This window comes from Sturnira hondurensis, unplaced genomic scaffold, assembly GCF_014824575.4.
Source record: "Sturnira hondurensis isolate 20B ecotype Veracruz unplaced genomic scaffold, ASM1482457v3 Scaffold0024805, whole genome shotgun sequence".
Classification (NCBI taxonomy): domain Eukaryota; kingdom Metazoa; phylum Chordata; class Mammalia; order Chiroptera; family Phyllostomidae; genus Sturnira; species Sturnira hondurensis.
In genome coordinates, this window is record NW_028097436.1 from 3,462,006 (window position 1) to 3,478,430 (window position 16,425).

Consider the following 16,425-nt stretch of genomic DNA (forward strand, 5'->3'; position numbering starts at 1 on the left):
GCATCTTAAATAAATGGTGTTGGGATATCTGGACTAGTACATGCAAAAATGAAAACTAGTACATGCAAAAAACTTGAAACCAACTTACACCATACAACAGAATAAACTTGAGATGAATAAAAGACTTAAATATAAGTTGCGACACCATAATGTCCTAGAGGAAAACATAGGCAGTGAAATTTCAGATATTTCATGGGCAATATTTTTGTCAACATATCTCCTAGGGCAGGGGAAATGGGGGAATGAAGGGGGAATTAGAACAACTGTAATGGCATAATCAATAAAATATATTTATAAATAAATAAATGAAAAAATAAACAAATGCGACTACATCAAATTGAAGAGCTTCTGCATAGCTAAAGAAACCAACATCATAATTAAAAGGGAACTCACCATATGGGATATTGGATACCTCAGACCAGAGTTTTGTCTCCAAAATATATGTTATATGACTGAACACAAAGATAAACACTCCAATTTTAAAAAATGGGCAAAGGACCTGCATAGACACTTCTATAAGGAGGTTATATGGATGGCACATAAACATATGAAAGGATGCTCAACATCACTATCAAAATGATACAAATTAAAACCACAACAAGACACCACCTCACATGGGTCAGAATGGCCATCCTTAGTAAATCAACAAACAAGTTCTGGCAAGGATATGAAGAAAAGTGAACACTAGTGCATTGTTGGTGGGAATGCAGACTGGTGCAGCCTCCATGGAAAACACTATGAAATTTCCTGGAAAAACTAAAAATGGAACTTCCTTTTACCCAGTGATTCTACTTCTGGGATTATACTCTAAGAATCTTGGAACATCAATTCAAAAGAATCTGTGCATCCCTATTTTCATAGCAGTGTTGTCTATAATAGCCAAGTGATGGAAATAGCCTAAGTGCCCTTGAGCAAATGAGTGGATAAAAAACCATGCTACATTTATACAATGGAATTCTATGCAGCAGAAAGAAAGAAGGAACTCCTACTCTTTACAAAAGCATGGATGAAACTGGTGAATATTATGCTAAGTGAAATGAGCCTGGCAGTGAAAGACAAATACCATATCATCTCACCTATAACAGGAACCTAATGAACAAAACAAGCAAAACTGAACCACAGGTATGGAAACAAAAAACACAATGAGAGTGACTAGAAGTGGGAAGAAGAGGTTAAGGGTGGAAGGAAGGGAAGGAAGAAAGTCATGGAACACGTATGAATGAACCATGGAATGAACAACAGGCTGGGAGTTGACTATGGGTGTGTGGGGGGGTTGGGCAGAGGAGAGCAAAGGGGGAAAAATTGGGACAAGTGTAATAGAATAACAATAAAATATTTAAGGAAAAATACTAGCAAAACAAGTTCAGCAATTCACTGAAAAGTTCACACATCATAATAAATTGGGATATATTCCTGAGATGCAAGATTAGCTCAATATCCAAAAAAACAAAAAAAGAAGGATAAAAATTACATGTTTATATCAAAAATGCATAAAACATTTGACAAAATTCAACTTCCTTTTATGATTAAAAAAAACTCTTAGCAAAGTGGGGATAGAAGGAACCTACATCAACATAATAAAAGGCCATATAAGACAAATCTAAAGATAATATCATGCTAAATGGTGAAAAGCTGAAAGCTTTAAGATTAGGCACAAAAGCCCTGACTGGTGTGGCTCAGTGGATTGAGTGCGGGCCTGCAAACCAGAGGATCATGGTTCTATTTCCAGTCAGGGCAAATGCCTGGGTTGCAGGCCAGTTCCCAGCAGGGAACCCATGAGAGGCAACCACACATTGACATTCTCTTTCTCTCTCCTTCTCTTCCCCTCTAAAGACAAATAAATAAAATCTTTAAAAAAAAAGATCAGGCACAAAAAAGGGATGTCCATTTTCACCCCTTTTGTTCAATATAGTGTTGGAAGTCTTAGCCAAAGAAGCAACTAGAGAAGGAAAAGGAAAGTATAAGTATCTGTATTGGAGAGGAAGATGTAAAACGGTCATTTTTTGTATCTGACAATGATAATATATAGAGAGATAAACCCAAAGAATCCAGCAGGAAACAATTAGAATTAATAAATAAATTTATGGGGGAAAGTACAGACAACTGTACTTGAACAATAAAAAAAGTTAAAAAAATAAATAAATTATTAAAGTAGCAGAATACAATATTAGTATTCAATAATTGCTTACATTTTTATACACCAATAATAAAATATCAGGAAAAGAAATTAAAAAACAATTGTATTTACAGTTGCATGAAAATAATTTAATTACTCCCTGGCCAGGTGGCTCAGCTGGTTGGAGTGTCATCCGGAACACCAAAAGGATGAAGGTTCAATTCCCAGTCAGAGCACGTACCATATTTTGCCATGTAAAATTCACACCCACATTTTTGGGTCAAGCTTTCAGGGAAAACATCTTTCACTTTAAATTTTAATTCAATTATTTATTTATTTATATTTAGATACTGTTTTTTGTATTGTAAAGGAATTTGAGCAATTATTTTTAATATATTATGGCACAATAATTTTATGTAACAAATAATTACAAAACACAAGAACAAATACAAGGTATTTCCGGTACTATCCATGTATAATGTGCATCCTTATTTTTCCCCTCTAAAATTTCAACAAAAAAGTGTACATTATACATGACAAAATATGGTACCTAGGTTGCAGGTTTGATCTCTGGGTGGGTTGTATATAGGAGGCAACTGATCAATGTTTCTCTCTCACACTGATGTTTCTTTTTCTTTCCCTCTCTCTCTGAAAATCAATAAACATGTCTTCAAGTAAGTATTAAAAGACTAATAATATAATTAAAAAAATAAAAAATAAAAAAATAATAAACAATAAATTACCTAAGAATAAATATAAAAAAGGAGGTATAACACCTGTAATTAGAAAACTGTAAGACACTGACAAAAGAAATTCTTGAATACACAAATAAATGGAAATATATATTATGCTCAAGAATAAAAAAATTAACATTGTTAGAATGTCCTAACTACTCAAAGCAATCTATAAACTTAATGAATTCTTATCAAAATAACAATGCCATTTTCACAGTACTAGGACAAATAATCCTAAAATTTATATGGAAACATAAAACACTCCAAATAGCCAAAAGTAATCCAGAAAGAAGAACAAAGTTGGAGGTATCATGTTAGAGGATATCAAACTATACTATAAGACAATAGTAGTCATAGCCACATGGTACAGGTGTATAAAAACAGACACAATGGAAAATAATAGAAGGTCCAGAAATAAACTCATGTGTATATGGTCAATTAATGTATGACAATGAGGCAAGAACATACAATAGGGTAAAGATAGTCAGGTCAAAAAATGGTATTGGAAAAACTAAACAGACACATGCAAAAGAATGAAGTCAGATCACTTTCTTACACCATAAACAAGAATAAACTCAAAATAGATTAAAGATTTAAATGTAAGATTCGAAACTATAAAACTTCTAAAAGGAAAATGGCAGTAAACTGACTGACATTGCTCTTAGTTATATGTTTTTGGACATGTCTCCTCAGGCAAGAAAAGCAAAAGAAAAATAGACAAATGGGACTACATCACTTTAAAAAGTTTGCATAGTGAAAGAAATCAACAAAACAAAAAACCTGTTGAACGGGAGATGTTTGCCAGTGATACATTCAATAAAGGTTTAATATCCCAAATATGTAAAAAACTAATACAGCTTAACACAAAAAAACAAACAATCCAGGAAAAAAGAGAAAAAACTTATGGAGAAGGACAACAGTGTAAGGATTGCCAAAAGGAAAGGGCTGGGGTGGATGTGGAGGAGTGTAAATGGGGGATAAATGGTGGTAGATGGAGACTTGACTTGGGGTGGTGAACACACAATGCAGTGTACAGATGATATGTTAGAATTAGGCATCTGAAACCTGTTTAATTTTGTTAACTAGTGTTACCCCAACAAATTCAATAAATACAAAAGAAAACCAACTGACGGTGATTTAAACCTTTTTAAAAATTAAAATTAAAAATAGGCAAAGGAACTTAATAAAGACTTGTCTGAAGAGACATATAGATGGCTAATAGACAGATGAAAAGATGCTCAATGTCACTAATTATCACAGAAATACAAATTAAAACCACATTGTGATATCATCTCACACCTGTCAGAATAACTACTGTTTATAAATCAACAAAAAACAAATACTACTAGGATATGAATAAAAGGAGACCCTCATGCACTGTTGGTGCAGACTGGTACAGTCACTATGGAAAACAGTATGGAGTTTCCTCAAAAAATTAAAAATAGAAATACCTTATGACCCAGCAATTCCACTTCTGGGTATATATCAGAAGAAACCCAAAACAGTAATTCAAAAAGATACATGCATTTCAATGTTCACTGCAGCATTATTTACAATAGCCAGGATATGAAAGCTACCTAAGTGTCCATCGATAGACAAGTGGACAAAGAAGATGTGGTACATATACTTAATGGGATATTACTCAACCATAAAAAGGACTGAAATCTTGTCATTTGTGACAACATGGATGGACCTAGAGGGAATTATGCTAAGTGAAATATGTCAGATAGGGAAAGACAAATGCCATATGATTTCACTTATTAGTGCAATCTAAAAAACAAAATAATTGAACAAACAAAACAGAAAAAACTAATAGATACAAAGAATAATTTGATGGTTGCCAGATGAGGGGGTCTTGGAAGTGAGAGTGAAGAAGATGAAGGGATTAAGAAGCAAAAATTGCCAGTATTAAGTGAAATGTTTAATTGGCATAAAGACTGTAATAAGTAAAATAAGATACAAAAAAAAACATCTAAAAGTTACTAATTTTTCAAATATTGTTATTAAAGCTATAGCTTCTTGATTACAGATTCACATTTTAAAACTTATAAGAAAATGCCAGATAAGATTTTAAAGAAATAAATTATATAAAATAAAGTAAGAAATTATAAATAAATTTAAAACATCATTATAAAACTTAAACTAATAACTTGGTAAGCAGCATCAAGATAATGGAAAAACAGCGGTGACTTGACTTTAATGTATTTAAGAGCATTGAATTTATTTTTGTCTCTAAGTAGTCACATAGGAAAGCCATTTCAGTAGCTAGACTATATTTTCTGATTAGAACAATGGGGCTGAACTTAGGTAAAAACATTTTTCCAATGCGTGAGATAATTACCAATATTAGTGGATGCAATAACATGAGGATCAGATTAAGAATAATAATAATGAAAGAAAAGAGAAAAGATAGTACACTGGTCTTAATTCAGAAAGAGTCAAGAGAGCCTTTTCAACATCACCTCTACCCTGAACTGTGCTGGGGGAAAGACTGGAAATGCTAATAAAGATTATGATTAAAGGTGGACTGTGGTTAAAAATTGCTTTTTTAATGGTGATGATAGTAGCTGACATAGAGTACAATAAGAAGATTAGAATGTCAGTATTGATTTTTATTAGTGTCATGAACCATAGATAGTATATTTAAATCATCTTCTTTTGGATTACTACTTTTGTAAGTGGTGTCTATAGCAGTAATAACATGCCCAATGTATTATAAAAAGAAAATAAAATAAAGTTGCCAATGTTTCTTACAAAATAGCCATAACTTTTATACTGAGGAAAATACACCACATTGACTAAGATACTCAAATTTCAGGTGCAACACAAATTCTAGGTTTTAGATCACAACAAATCTGAAGAAAATATTGGAAGAGTAATCATAGCAAATGAAGTTGTACAAAATTAAAAACATTAAAAATATAACCTTACACATAAAATTAGAACTTAAAAATATTTTTTAAAGATTTTATTTATTTATCTTTAGAGAGGAAGGGAAGGGGAGAAGGAAAGAAACATCAATGTATGGTTGCTTCTCATGAGTCCCTGCTGGGAACTGGCCTGCAACCCAGGCATGTGCCCTGACTGGGAATCGAACCGTGATCATGTGGTTCGCAGGCCTGCACTCATAAAAAAGATTTAATACATAAATAATAAATAGGTTCTCTATCTAGGTCAATTTAAACATTTAAGAAACAACTTGAGGACTTCTGGCCAAGATGGAGGTGTAGGTAGACACAGTGTGCCTCCTCACACAATTGAAATAAGAACAACAATTTAGAAACAAAAAAACCCCAGAACTGACAGAAATTGAACTGCATGGAAGTTGGACAACCAAGGAGATAAAATAGACACATTCATCTAGACCAGTAAGTATGGTCGATACCAGCAGCCTGATGGAGAGGAGTAGCAGCACAAAAAGCAGATGCACCAGGCAAGAAAGGCATGTTGGGCACGCAAGACAGCAGCAGGCGGACCCACCTGTGTGCAAATGTGGTTCCACATTTGCACACAGGTGAATGGGGTGAAATGGGGGAGAGAGACAGACCACTCAACTCAGGGTCCCAGCACCTGGAAATAAAGCTGCAAAACAGCAGTTGAAAACACCTGTGGGGGTTGAGGTTCTGGGAGAGACTTTCGGCCTCACAAGAGAGTTCATTGGAGAGACCCACAGGGTCCTATAATGTATACAAGCCCACCCACATGGGGATCAGCATCAAAAAGGCCCAGTTTGCTTGGGAGAAGTGGCAGAGGAGGCCGAGATCCAACAGAGAGCAGAGCAAGTGCCATTGTTCCCTCTCTGACCCACGTCCTCACATATATAGCATCACAACCCAGTGACTGGGTTGCCCTGCCCTGGTGAACACCTAAGGCTCTGCCCCTCACTACGTAACAGACATGACCAGGACCCCTCACCCCAAAATGGCCCAAACAGAAGAGCAGATCAAAGCCACAAAACCAATACATCTAAGTGACAAATAGATAGACAACCTATCAGATGCACAGTTCAAAGCACTGGTGATCAGGATGCTCACAGAATTGGTTGATTTGGGTCACAAATTAGATGAAAAAATGAAGGCTATGCTAAGTGAAATAAAGGAAAATGCACAGGGAACCAACAGTGATGGGAAGAAAACTGGGACTCAAATCAATGGAGTGGACCAGAAGGAAGAAAGAAACAACCAAACAGAAAAAGAATGAAGAAACAAGAATTTTTAAAAATGAGGAGAGGCTTAGGATCCTCCAGGACATCTTTAAACGTTCCAACATCTAAATCATAGGGGTACCAGAAGGGGAAGAGGAAGAGCAACAAGTGGAAAACTTATTTGGACAAATAGTAAAGGAGAACTTCCCCAGTCTGGCAAAGGAAATAGACTTCCAGGAAGTCCAGGAAGCTCAGAGAGTCCCAGAGAAGTTGGACCCAAGGAGGAACAAACCAAGGCACATCTTAATTACATTACCCAAGATAAAAATGAAGGAGAGAATGCTAGAAGCAGCAAGAGTTAAGGGGATAGTCACCTACAAAGAAGTTCCCATCAGACTGTCAGCTGATTTCTCAAAAGAGACCTTGCAGGCAAGAAGGGGCTGGAAAGAAGTATTCCAAGTCATGAAAGGCAAGGACCTACATCCAAGGTTGTTCTATCCAGAAAAGCTTTCATTTAGAATGGAAGGGCAGATAAAGTGTTTCTCAGATAAGGTCAACTTAAAGGAGTTCATCATCACCAAGCCCTTATTTTATGAAATGTTAAAGGGACTTATCTAAAAAAAAAAGAAGATAAAAAACATGTATAGCAAAATGACAGCAAACTCACAGATATTAACAACCACACCTAAAACAAAAGCAAACTAAGCAAAAGAAAGTTAAATCATTAAAGGCTCAAAATGGGTGAGATGTTTGCCATCGCAGGGAATGGCTTCCTCATTCTCTGCAACAGAAACAGGGTGCCCAGGGACTCTGACCCTCTCATCAGCTAAAGTGATTGTGGTTTCAGTTAAGAGTGTTTCTGTGTAGGGAATCAAACAGAGGGGAAAGGGAAGGCCCTTTGGGTTCTGTGTCTTGTAAAATAACTTGGAAAAGAAAATAGAGTATTGAATGAATGATTGTGTGCTTTGGCCTAGAGAGAAATATGTAGTTCACGGAGAAAAAAGAAAGGAATTAGCAGACTGAAGCAACTTAGTGGGAAAACTATGTTTAATAGAAGTTTCTTGGAGAAAGAGAAATTATTATTTACTTTATTAGCATTAATTATTATAATAAAACTAATATTTATTGAGACTTTGTCATATGCCAGACACTCTTAAGCATTGTATATCACTCGCTCATTTAATCTTCACAATAGAAGTATAAGGAAAAAAATACAAGAGTTCCAATTTTCAGATGAAGAAAGTAAAACTAAATAGCTTACATAAATAGCCCAAGGTTTCACCACTGGTAAGTAATCCAGATTTCTGACTCAGAGTCCTGCTTCTCAATCACCAAGCTATGTTTTCTGTCATGCACAATTAATAGTAACTGCCTAGAATATAAATTTTTAAATGGTTCTTTTTTAGTTTTATATTTTAATTGTTTATGCAGCTACAATTGTTCCTGGTTTTCCTCTCCATCCCCACCTCCATCCAGCCCTCTTCTCTCCCCTCCCCAAGTGAGTCCCCATATTATTGTCTGTGTCCATGGGTCATGCATAAATGTTCTTTGGTTAATCACTTCACCATATTTCATCCCCCACTACTCCTCTCCAACAGCTGTCAGTCTGTTTTGTATATCTAAGCTTCTGTTACTATTTTGTTCAACATATAAGTGAGATCAGGTGGTATTTTTCTTTCACTAACTGGCTTAATTCACTTAGCACAATTTTCTCCAGGTCCATCCATGCTGCTGCAAAATGTAATAATTTCTTCCTTGTTACTGTTATGTAGTATTCCATTGTGTAAATGTACCAAAATTTTTCTATACACTGATCTGCTGATGGACACTGAGGCTGTTTCAAATTTTGGCTACTGTAAATGGTACTGCTATAAATACAGGGGGTATATATATTTTTTCTTTTGGTGTTTTAGAATCCTTTGGGTATATTTTCAGAAGTGGAATCACTGGATCAAAAGGGAGTTTTGTTTTTAATCTCTTAAGGATACTCCATTTTGTTTTCCACAGTGGCTGTACCAGAATGCATTCTCACCAAGGATGCACTAGGTTTCCCTTTTCTCCACATCCTTGCCAACATATTGTTTGTTGATTTATTGATGGTAGCCATTCTGACAGGTGTAAGGTGATAGCTCATTGAAGTTTTAATTTGTATTTCTCTGACAGTTAATGATGTTCAGCATTTTTTCACATGTCTATGGGCCCTCTGTATGTCCTCTCTGGAGAAGTGTCTATTCAGATCTTTTTCCCATTGGGTTGTCTTCCTGGCATTGAGTTGTATTACTTTTTTGTATATTTTGAAGATTAAACCCTTATCAGATGTATCATTGGTGAAAATGTTCTTCCATAAAGTAGGTTTCCTATTCATTATGTGGATGGTTTCTTTAGCTGTGCAGAAGCCTTTTAATTTGATATAGTCCCATTTGTTTATTTTCTCCATTGTTTCCGATGCCTTAGGAGATATATAAACAAAAATATTGTTGTGTTGGATATATGAGACTTTACTACCTGTGTTTTTTCTAGGATTATTATTGTTTCACAACTTACATTTAAGTCCTTTGTACATTTTGAGTTTATTCTTGTGTATGGTGTGAGTTGGTTCTCTAGTTTCATTTTTTTGCATGTGCCAGTCCACTTTTCCCAATATGCACTGAAGAGACTGTCTTTGCTCCACTGTATGAACTTGCCACCTTTGTCAACTATCAGTTCATCATACAGGCATGGGTGTATTCCTCAGCTCTCTATTCTGTTCCATTCATCTGTATGTCTATTCTTATGCCAATATCAGGCTGTTTTTATTACAGTGGCCATAGAGTATAGTTTAATATCAGAATTTGTAATACCTCCAGCTTTGTTCTTCTTTTGCAAGATTGCTGAGACTATTAAGGTCTTTTTGGATTCCATGTATGTTTTTGGAATATTTATTCTAGTTCTGTGAAATATGCCATTGGTATTTTAATAGAAATTGAATTGAATGTATAGATTTCTTTGGGTAGAATGAACATTTTAATAATGTTAATTCTTCCAATCCCTGAAAGATGTATACTTCCACTTACTTGTATCTTCCTCAACTTCTTTCTTCAATGGCCTATAGTTTTCTGAATATAGTTCTTTTACCTCCTTGATTATATTTATTCTTAGGTACCTTATCTTTCATTGTTGTCACACTAGCAAATGGCATTGTTTTCTTAGTTTCTATTTCTAAAAATAAAAATAAAATAAAAAATAAAAAGTTGTTCCTTTGCTCAGCAGGTGGATTTTAAAATTATGGTATGTTTTTCAAAGCTTAGTTTTCTGAAACTCAAACAAAAATATGTTTTAATTAAAAATAGTAATGTGTAGCCCTAGCTGGTGTAGCTTAGTGGATTGAGCACAGGCCTGTGGAGTAAAGGGTCACTGGTTCGATTCTTGGTCAGGGCGCATTCCTGGGTTGCAGGCCAGGTCCCCAGTAGGAGACATGTGAGAGGCAACCACACATTGATGTTTCTCTCCCACTCATTCTCCATCCCTTCCCCTCTCTCTAAAAATAAATAAATAAAATCGGAAAAAAAAAGAAAGAACAAAATTATTTAAAAAAATAGTAATGTGCCCTGACTGGCATGGCTCAATGGATTGAACACTGCACTATGAAACAAAGGGCTGCCAGTTCAATTCCCAGTCAGAGAACATGCCTGGGTTGTGAGCCTGGTCATCAGTACAGGGTGTGCCAGAGGTAACCATACATTGATGTTTCTCTCTCTCTTGTTTCCTCCCCCTCTCTCTACAAATAAATAAATAAATCTTTAAAATATAAAAATAAAAATAGTAATGCTTCTTCTTCTTCTAATTCCCTAAAAATTATCTTTTATCATTTATTTAGTTTTACCTAATTAGTCATTAGACCAACTCAGAAAGCTAGAAATAATTGCTGGGAAAATTTATAAACAAAATTAATTCACCTATTTTTCTTTAATAAGAACCAGTTTATAAAAATTATTGATTACTGTTAAATTAATAATTGCTTATTTTCAACAGAATGATTGTGCTTAAGCTCAATCGGTCAAAAGTTCTTTCTTTTATTTAAAAAATATATTTTATTGATTATTCTATTACAGTTGTTCCATTTCCCCCCTTCACTCCCCTCCACCCTGTACACCCTCTCCCTCCCACATTCCCCCACTTTAGTTCATGTCCATGTGTCACAAGTTCTTTAGCTTCTACATTTCCCATATTATTCTTGCCCTCTCCCTGTCTATTTTCTACTTACCATGCTACTATGCTACTTATTCTATATACCTTCTCCCCCCTTCTCCTTCTCCCACTCCCCTGATGCTTACCCTCCATGTGATCTCCATTTCTGTGGTTCTGTTTCTATTCTAGTTGTTTGCTTAGTTTGCTTTTGTTTTAGGTGTGGTTGTTAATATCTGTGAGTTTGCTGTCATTTTGCTATACATGTTTTTTATCTTCTTTTTTTTTAGATAAGTCCCTTTAACATTTCATAAAATAAGGGCTTGGTGATGATGAACTCCTTTAAGTTGACCTTATCTGAGAAACACTTTATCTGCCCTTCCATTCTAAATGAAAGCTTTTCTGGATAGAACAACCTTGGATGTAGGTCCTTGCCTTTCATGACTTGGAATACTTCTTTCCAGCCCCTTCTTGCCTGCAAGGTCTCTTTTGAGAAATCAGCTGACAGTCTGATGGGAACTTCTTTGTAGGTGACTATCCCCTTAACTCTTGCTGCTTCTAGCATTCTCTCCTTCATTTTTATCTTGGGTAATGTAATTAAGATGTGCCTTGGTTTGTTCCTCCTTGGGTCCAACTTCTCTGGGACTCTCTGAGCTTCCTGGACTTCCTGGAAGTCTATTTCCTTTGCCAGACTGGGGAAGTTCTCCTTTACTATTTGTCCAAATAAGTTTTCCACTTGTTGCTCTTCCTCTTCCCCTTCTGGTACCCCTATGATTTAGATGTTGGAACGTTTAAAGATGTCCTGGAGGATCCTAAGCCTCTCCTCATTTTTAAAAATTCTTGTTTCTTCATTCTTTTTCTGTTTGGTTGTTTCTTTCTTCCTTCTGGTCCACTCCATTGATTTGAGTCCCAGTTTTCTTCCCATCACTGTTGGTTCCCTGTGCATTTTCCTTTATTTCACTTAGCATAGCCTTCATTTTTTCATCTAATTTGTGACCCAAATCAACCAATTCTGTGAGCATCCTGATCACCAGTGCTTTGAACTGTGCATCTGATAGGTTGTCTATCTATTTGTCACTTAGATGTATTGGTTTTGTGGCTTTGATCTGCTCTTCTGTTTGGGCCATTTTGGGGTGAGGGGTCCTGGTCATGTCTGTTACGTAGTGAGGGGCAGAGCCTTAGGTGTTCACCAGGGCAGGGCAACCCAGTCACTGGGTTGTGATGCTATATATGTGAGGACGTGGGTCAGAGAGGGAACAATGGCACTTGCTCTGCTCTCTGTTGGATCTCGGCCTCCTCTGCCACTTCTCCCAAGCAAACTGGGCCTTTTTGATGCTGATCCCCATGTGGGTGGGCTTGTATACATTATAGGACCCTGTGGGTCTCTCCAATGAACTCTCTTGTGAGGCCGAAAGTCTCTCCCAGAACCTCAACCCCCACAGGTGTTTTCAACTGCTGTTTTGCAGCTTTATTTCCAGGTGCTGGGACCCTGAGTTGAGTGGTTTGTCTCTTTCCTGTTTCACCTGGTTTATCTGCATGTGAATGTGTGACCATTGTCAGCCAGCCGTCTTGCTCGCCTCGCTGGGTCTGCCCATTGCCACCCCATACCTGGGGTCTGCAAGCCACTGCCTGGATCCACCAGCCATTGCTTTTTCCTGCCAAGACCTCCCTCTGCCAGCCACTGACTCCACCCCTCTTACCTGTCTGAATGGTTGTCAGACTTCCGTACAGTTCAATTTTCTGTCAGTTCTCATTGTTTTGTTTTCTCTAAGTTTTTGTTGCCCTTAATGTTGGTTGTGTGAGGAGGCACAGTGTGTCTACCTATGTGTCCATCTTGGTCGGAATTCTCAAATAGGAATTTTAAATGAGAATAGATTTTAAAAGCAAGAACTGAAGTGAGGCCAACAGTTCAATCTTTTAATCCTGTCTCAATATGGGGTATACTATATGTTCTGCTGTTACTGAATAGTTTAAAATGCAAAATTCTCAATAGTAAAATTGATCATGGAGGCAGAGCCATGGATTTCCTCCTAAAATATTGCCTCTGATAAGAGCATCAGCATGAAAACTTGTACTCAATTCTGATAGATATGTGTTCTGCTAAACAGGTGAAACAAAGCTGACAGAATGAATCATAGTACATGGAAGTAAATAATGCCTTGTTTCAGGACATCATGAAGCACAGTTGCCTGGAAAATAACTGTGTCAATTCTTAATGCACACATTATAAATTTCAGTGTGTATCGGACACCATGATACATCTTTCAATTTTAAAATATTTTCCTGAGGAACACATACAGACCATTGTCATTTTAATTAGTGGGTGTGGGACTTTCTGGGATTATAATAGTAAACAGAGAAGATACTTATCTTGCTCCTGACATAATTTTGCTAAAATTATCACCAATACTGAAAATTTATTGTCAGTGTGTGTTTATTTTTAAATATACACTTTAAAAAATTTACCTCTGTGAAGGAAAATCTAACTGTAGTGTATTCCGCAAAACCTATTAAGTTGGACTTTTCAGAATATTACCTCAGGTGCATTTACAGTATCTAAGGTAGAAATGCTTGCATCCACCCCAATACCTATCAGTGATATTATCTTCAAATGTCTACACTTAAAAAATCACATGCTCACCTGATAGAATTATTTTAGTATTATTTAAAAACATAGAGAATTTAGGACTTGGGTTATCTGTTAGTCAAGTTCACAAATAATAGCTCAGTTCTTCACTTACCATCAGTACAAAAACAAAACACAGGTGAAGTGTGTTCACAGAGGCAACACACACTCCATGGAGGAAAGTGGAAAATTACTCACATTACAGCAGTATGTTGCTGGGTTTTGTTATCACAATAGTAGCTTGAATTTTTTTGGATCAATTATCAATAGCTTTTCTCTTTCACCACCTCTCTGGTGTATAGACAGAGACTACATGAAATAAGCCCATGGCTTATTACTCATACTAAAACAGGGACTCTGAATACAAGACATTCTAATAATTAAAGCAAATCAGTATTAGAAAAATTAATGTAGGACAAATCTTACCTGAGCTCCTGGATTAGAGAGTTTATTGGTACTATTAAAAAAAGAAAGAAGATTAGTGTGTAATTTTGAAAACTGAAACCTTTCACCTACCTAGAGATAATGACCAATAGATGATTAGCATAGCCCACACATAATTTCCTATCTGGTAGATTCATCTTTTCTGGGTCTGGTTCTTTGGAGACAAGAGCACAAATGAATAGGGCCCAGAACAAATGATTCTAGGTTTAGTGCCCAAGGTGACCTGGGAACTTGATGTCATGGATTGTGCTTTCCAAATATCTGTCTTTAGAGATACATTCAAAGGGGGAATGAAGGACTTGAATTATTTTTTAAATCAATTTAACCCATTTTTTCTTTATAAAAATTTTCTAAAAGTATTCTATTTCTATGTCAACATTAAACAAGTATGTAAATACAACTAGCAGATTTACTGATAAATATGTCCCAAGATTTGTTTCATAAATTTCCATACATAAATAAAGAGGAGAATAAGCTTTAACTATGTTGTTATCAACATCACTTTAAAAGTAAGAAACTTATAAAAATGAAGAGCTTTGATATTTCTTACTGAAATGGTGGGAACTGAAGAAGTTCATGTTTATAAATACCCAAGGACAACAGCATAGTGAGAGAGACAACAGGTGGTTTTAAAGATTATTCATTCCACATGAGAAACAGTTGTTTCATTTCTTGAAGAACATTTTGGTGTATTTAAGAGTGCATATGTATGTGCTCAAGGAATTTAAAGTCCAAAAATTTTTAAATTAAAACATTCATAATTTAAAAGTAGGCTAGAGTAGTGTGCTTCTAGGAATCTAAACAAGAGATTGAAATAATTCAAGTACACTCTCTAAAACACTGATATTTATGGAACATATGAGTTTAACCTAAATAATTATAAAAACTTTTTCCTTAACTTGTATTCTATTGAGAAGTTTGTTGCATAAAAACTTAATGTTTATAAATACTGCATTCCAAATATTAGACTAGGTGATACAATTACCTTAAAAAATAACTTAAACTAAAATGGGAACATAACATGGTGTAAAATTTCTGCTTAGTAAAGCATAATATTTCATATAGTATTATTCTGTACTTTGTTTATCATGGCTAATGATAACCACAATTACATTTTAATTAAAAAATCATCCTGGAATTTATTAAAAATTTTGGGATCCTGAACTTTACTTAAACTGGAATTATTTATCTTGTCTACAAATATAAATGTAGCTAATGAAAGCATTCTATTTGATTAACCACTTTCAACTATAAATCTCAAAATGCTTCCAAAGTATTGCATGATTGCTACGTGACTCAGCCTTTCTCAGCAAGGCCGATGTGAAGAGAGTGGTGTGGGGAACTGCTACCCATTGTTTTCAGAGGCCATGGTGAGCCTATAGTTTTCCATTTAGAATTAAGTATCACAAAAATATAGTTAATTATATTAAAAGTTATTTTCCTTAAGGTGCATTAGTGCCAGTCAATCTTGTCTTCCAGATGTTTATATCACCAAGGGCCTGTTTATATTTCAATGTTACATTACCATCTGTTGATTACAAAAAGAGAGGGATTACCAGTAAGTCAAACCTTTCAAACATTTCTTTGCAGAGCTGCTGGAAATTCCCAGCAGGAATAGTAAAAAAAAAAAATCATCATTTTACTTGAACTAAATTTAGATTGGGAACCACTAAACTAGATAACCTAAAAATCAAAACCTGCTTTGGCAATAAACTGACAATGTGGTCTTTTCCCTTGGCTGTTATAGGTCACTTAAATAATCTGAAGGTCTCCATGGAGCAGTCTTCCCTCAGTAACCCTTAATGTTATTTTGCATGATGTCAATTCCACTCACAGTTGCATTTTGTAAAAATTAGCATTATATATCATCTGGACTTTTGGAGTCCTTTAACTCCTGGGTCATAATATTTTGCCTTTCAATACCATGATCCAAAGTTCTAGCTTGATTTCCAAAAATAAGCTCTGCGGAAATGGCAAACATTCTGAGTGAAAACCAGGGCCTGAGCATGGGAACACCCATATTTCATGGTATGGTGGGCATGGTGTCTTGGAACCGGCTTGCTAACTCACCCTTTGTTCCTTTAGAGCGGGTACGCAGCGTTTTATCTTCAGCCTCTGAATCCATCTGCAACATGAGCACAAGTCCTGAGGTCATTTCTTTGACATTGACCAAAATATGAGAACAAGTCATTAGAGG

At 35.6% G+C, this 16,425-nt stretch overlaps 1 protein-coding gene across 2 annotated transcripts in view; it reads right to left on the reverse strand.

Annotated features, from left to right (window-relative positions):
• Positions 1-16,425, reverse strand: part of ST18 (ST18 C2H2C-type zinc finger transcription factor) — a 157,640-nt gene that overhangs the window by 106,208 nt on the left and 35,007 nt on the right. For both annotated transcript variants that reach the window (XM_037038670.1, XM_037038669.1), the window contains exons 6-7: positions 16,299-16,353; positions 14,211-14,241 (exon numbers count right to left, since the gene is read on the reverse strand). In XM_037038670.1, coding sequence (XP_036894565.1) covers positions 14,211-14,241; positions 16,299-16,353 — 86 coding nt within the window. The remainder of the gene's footprint in view (positions 1-14,210; positions 14,242-16,298; positions 16,354-16,425) is intronic.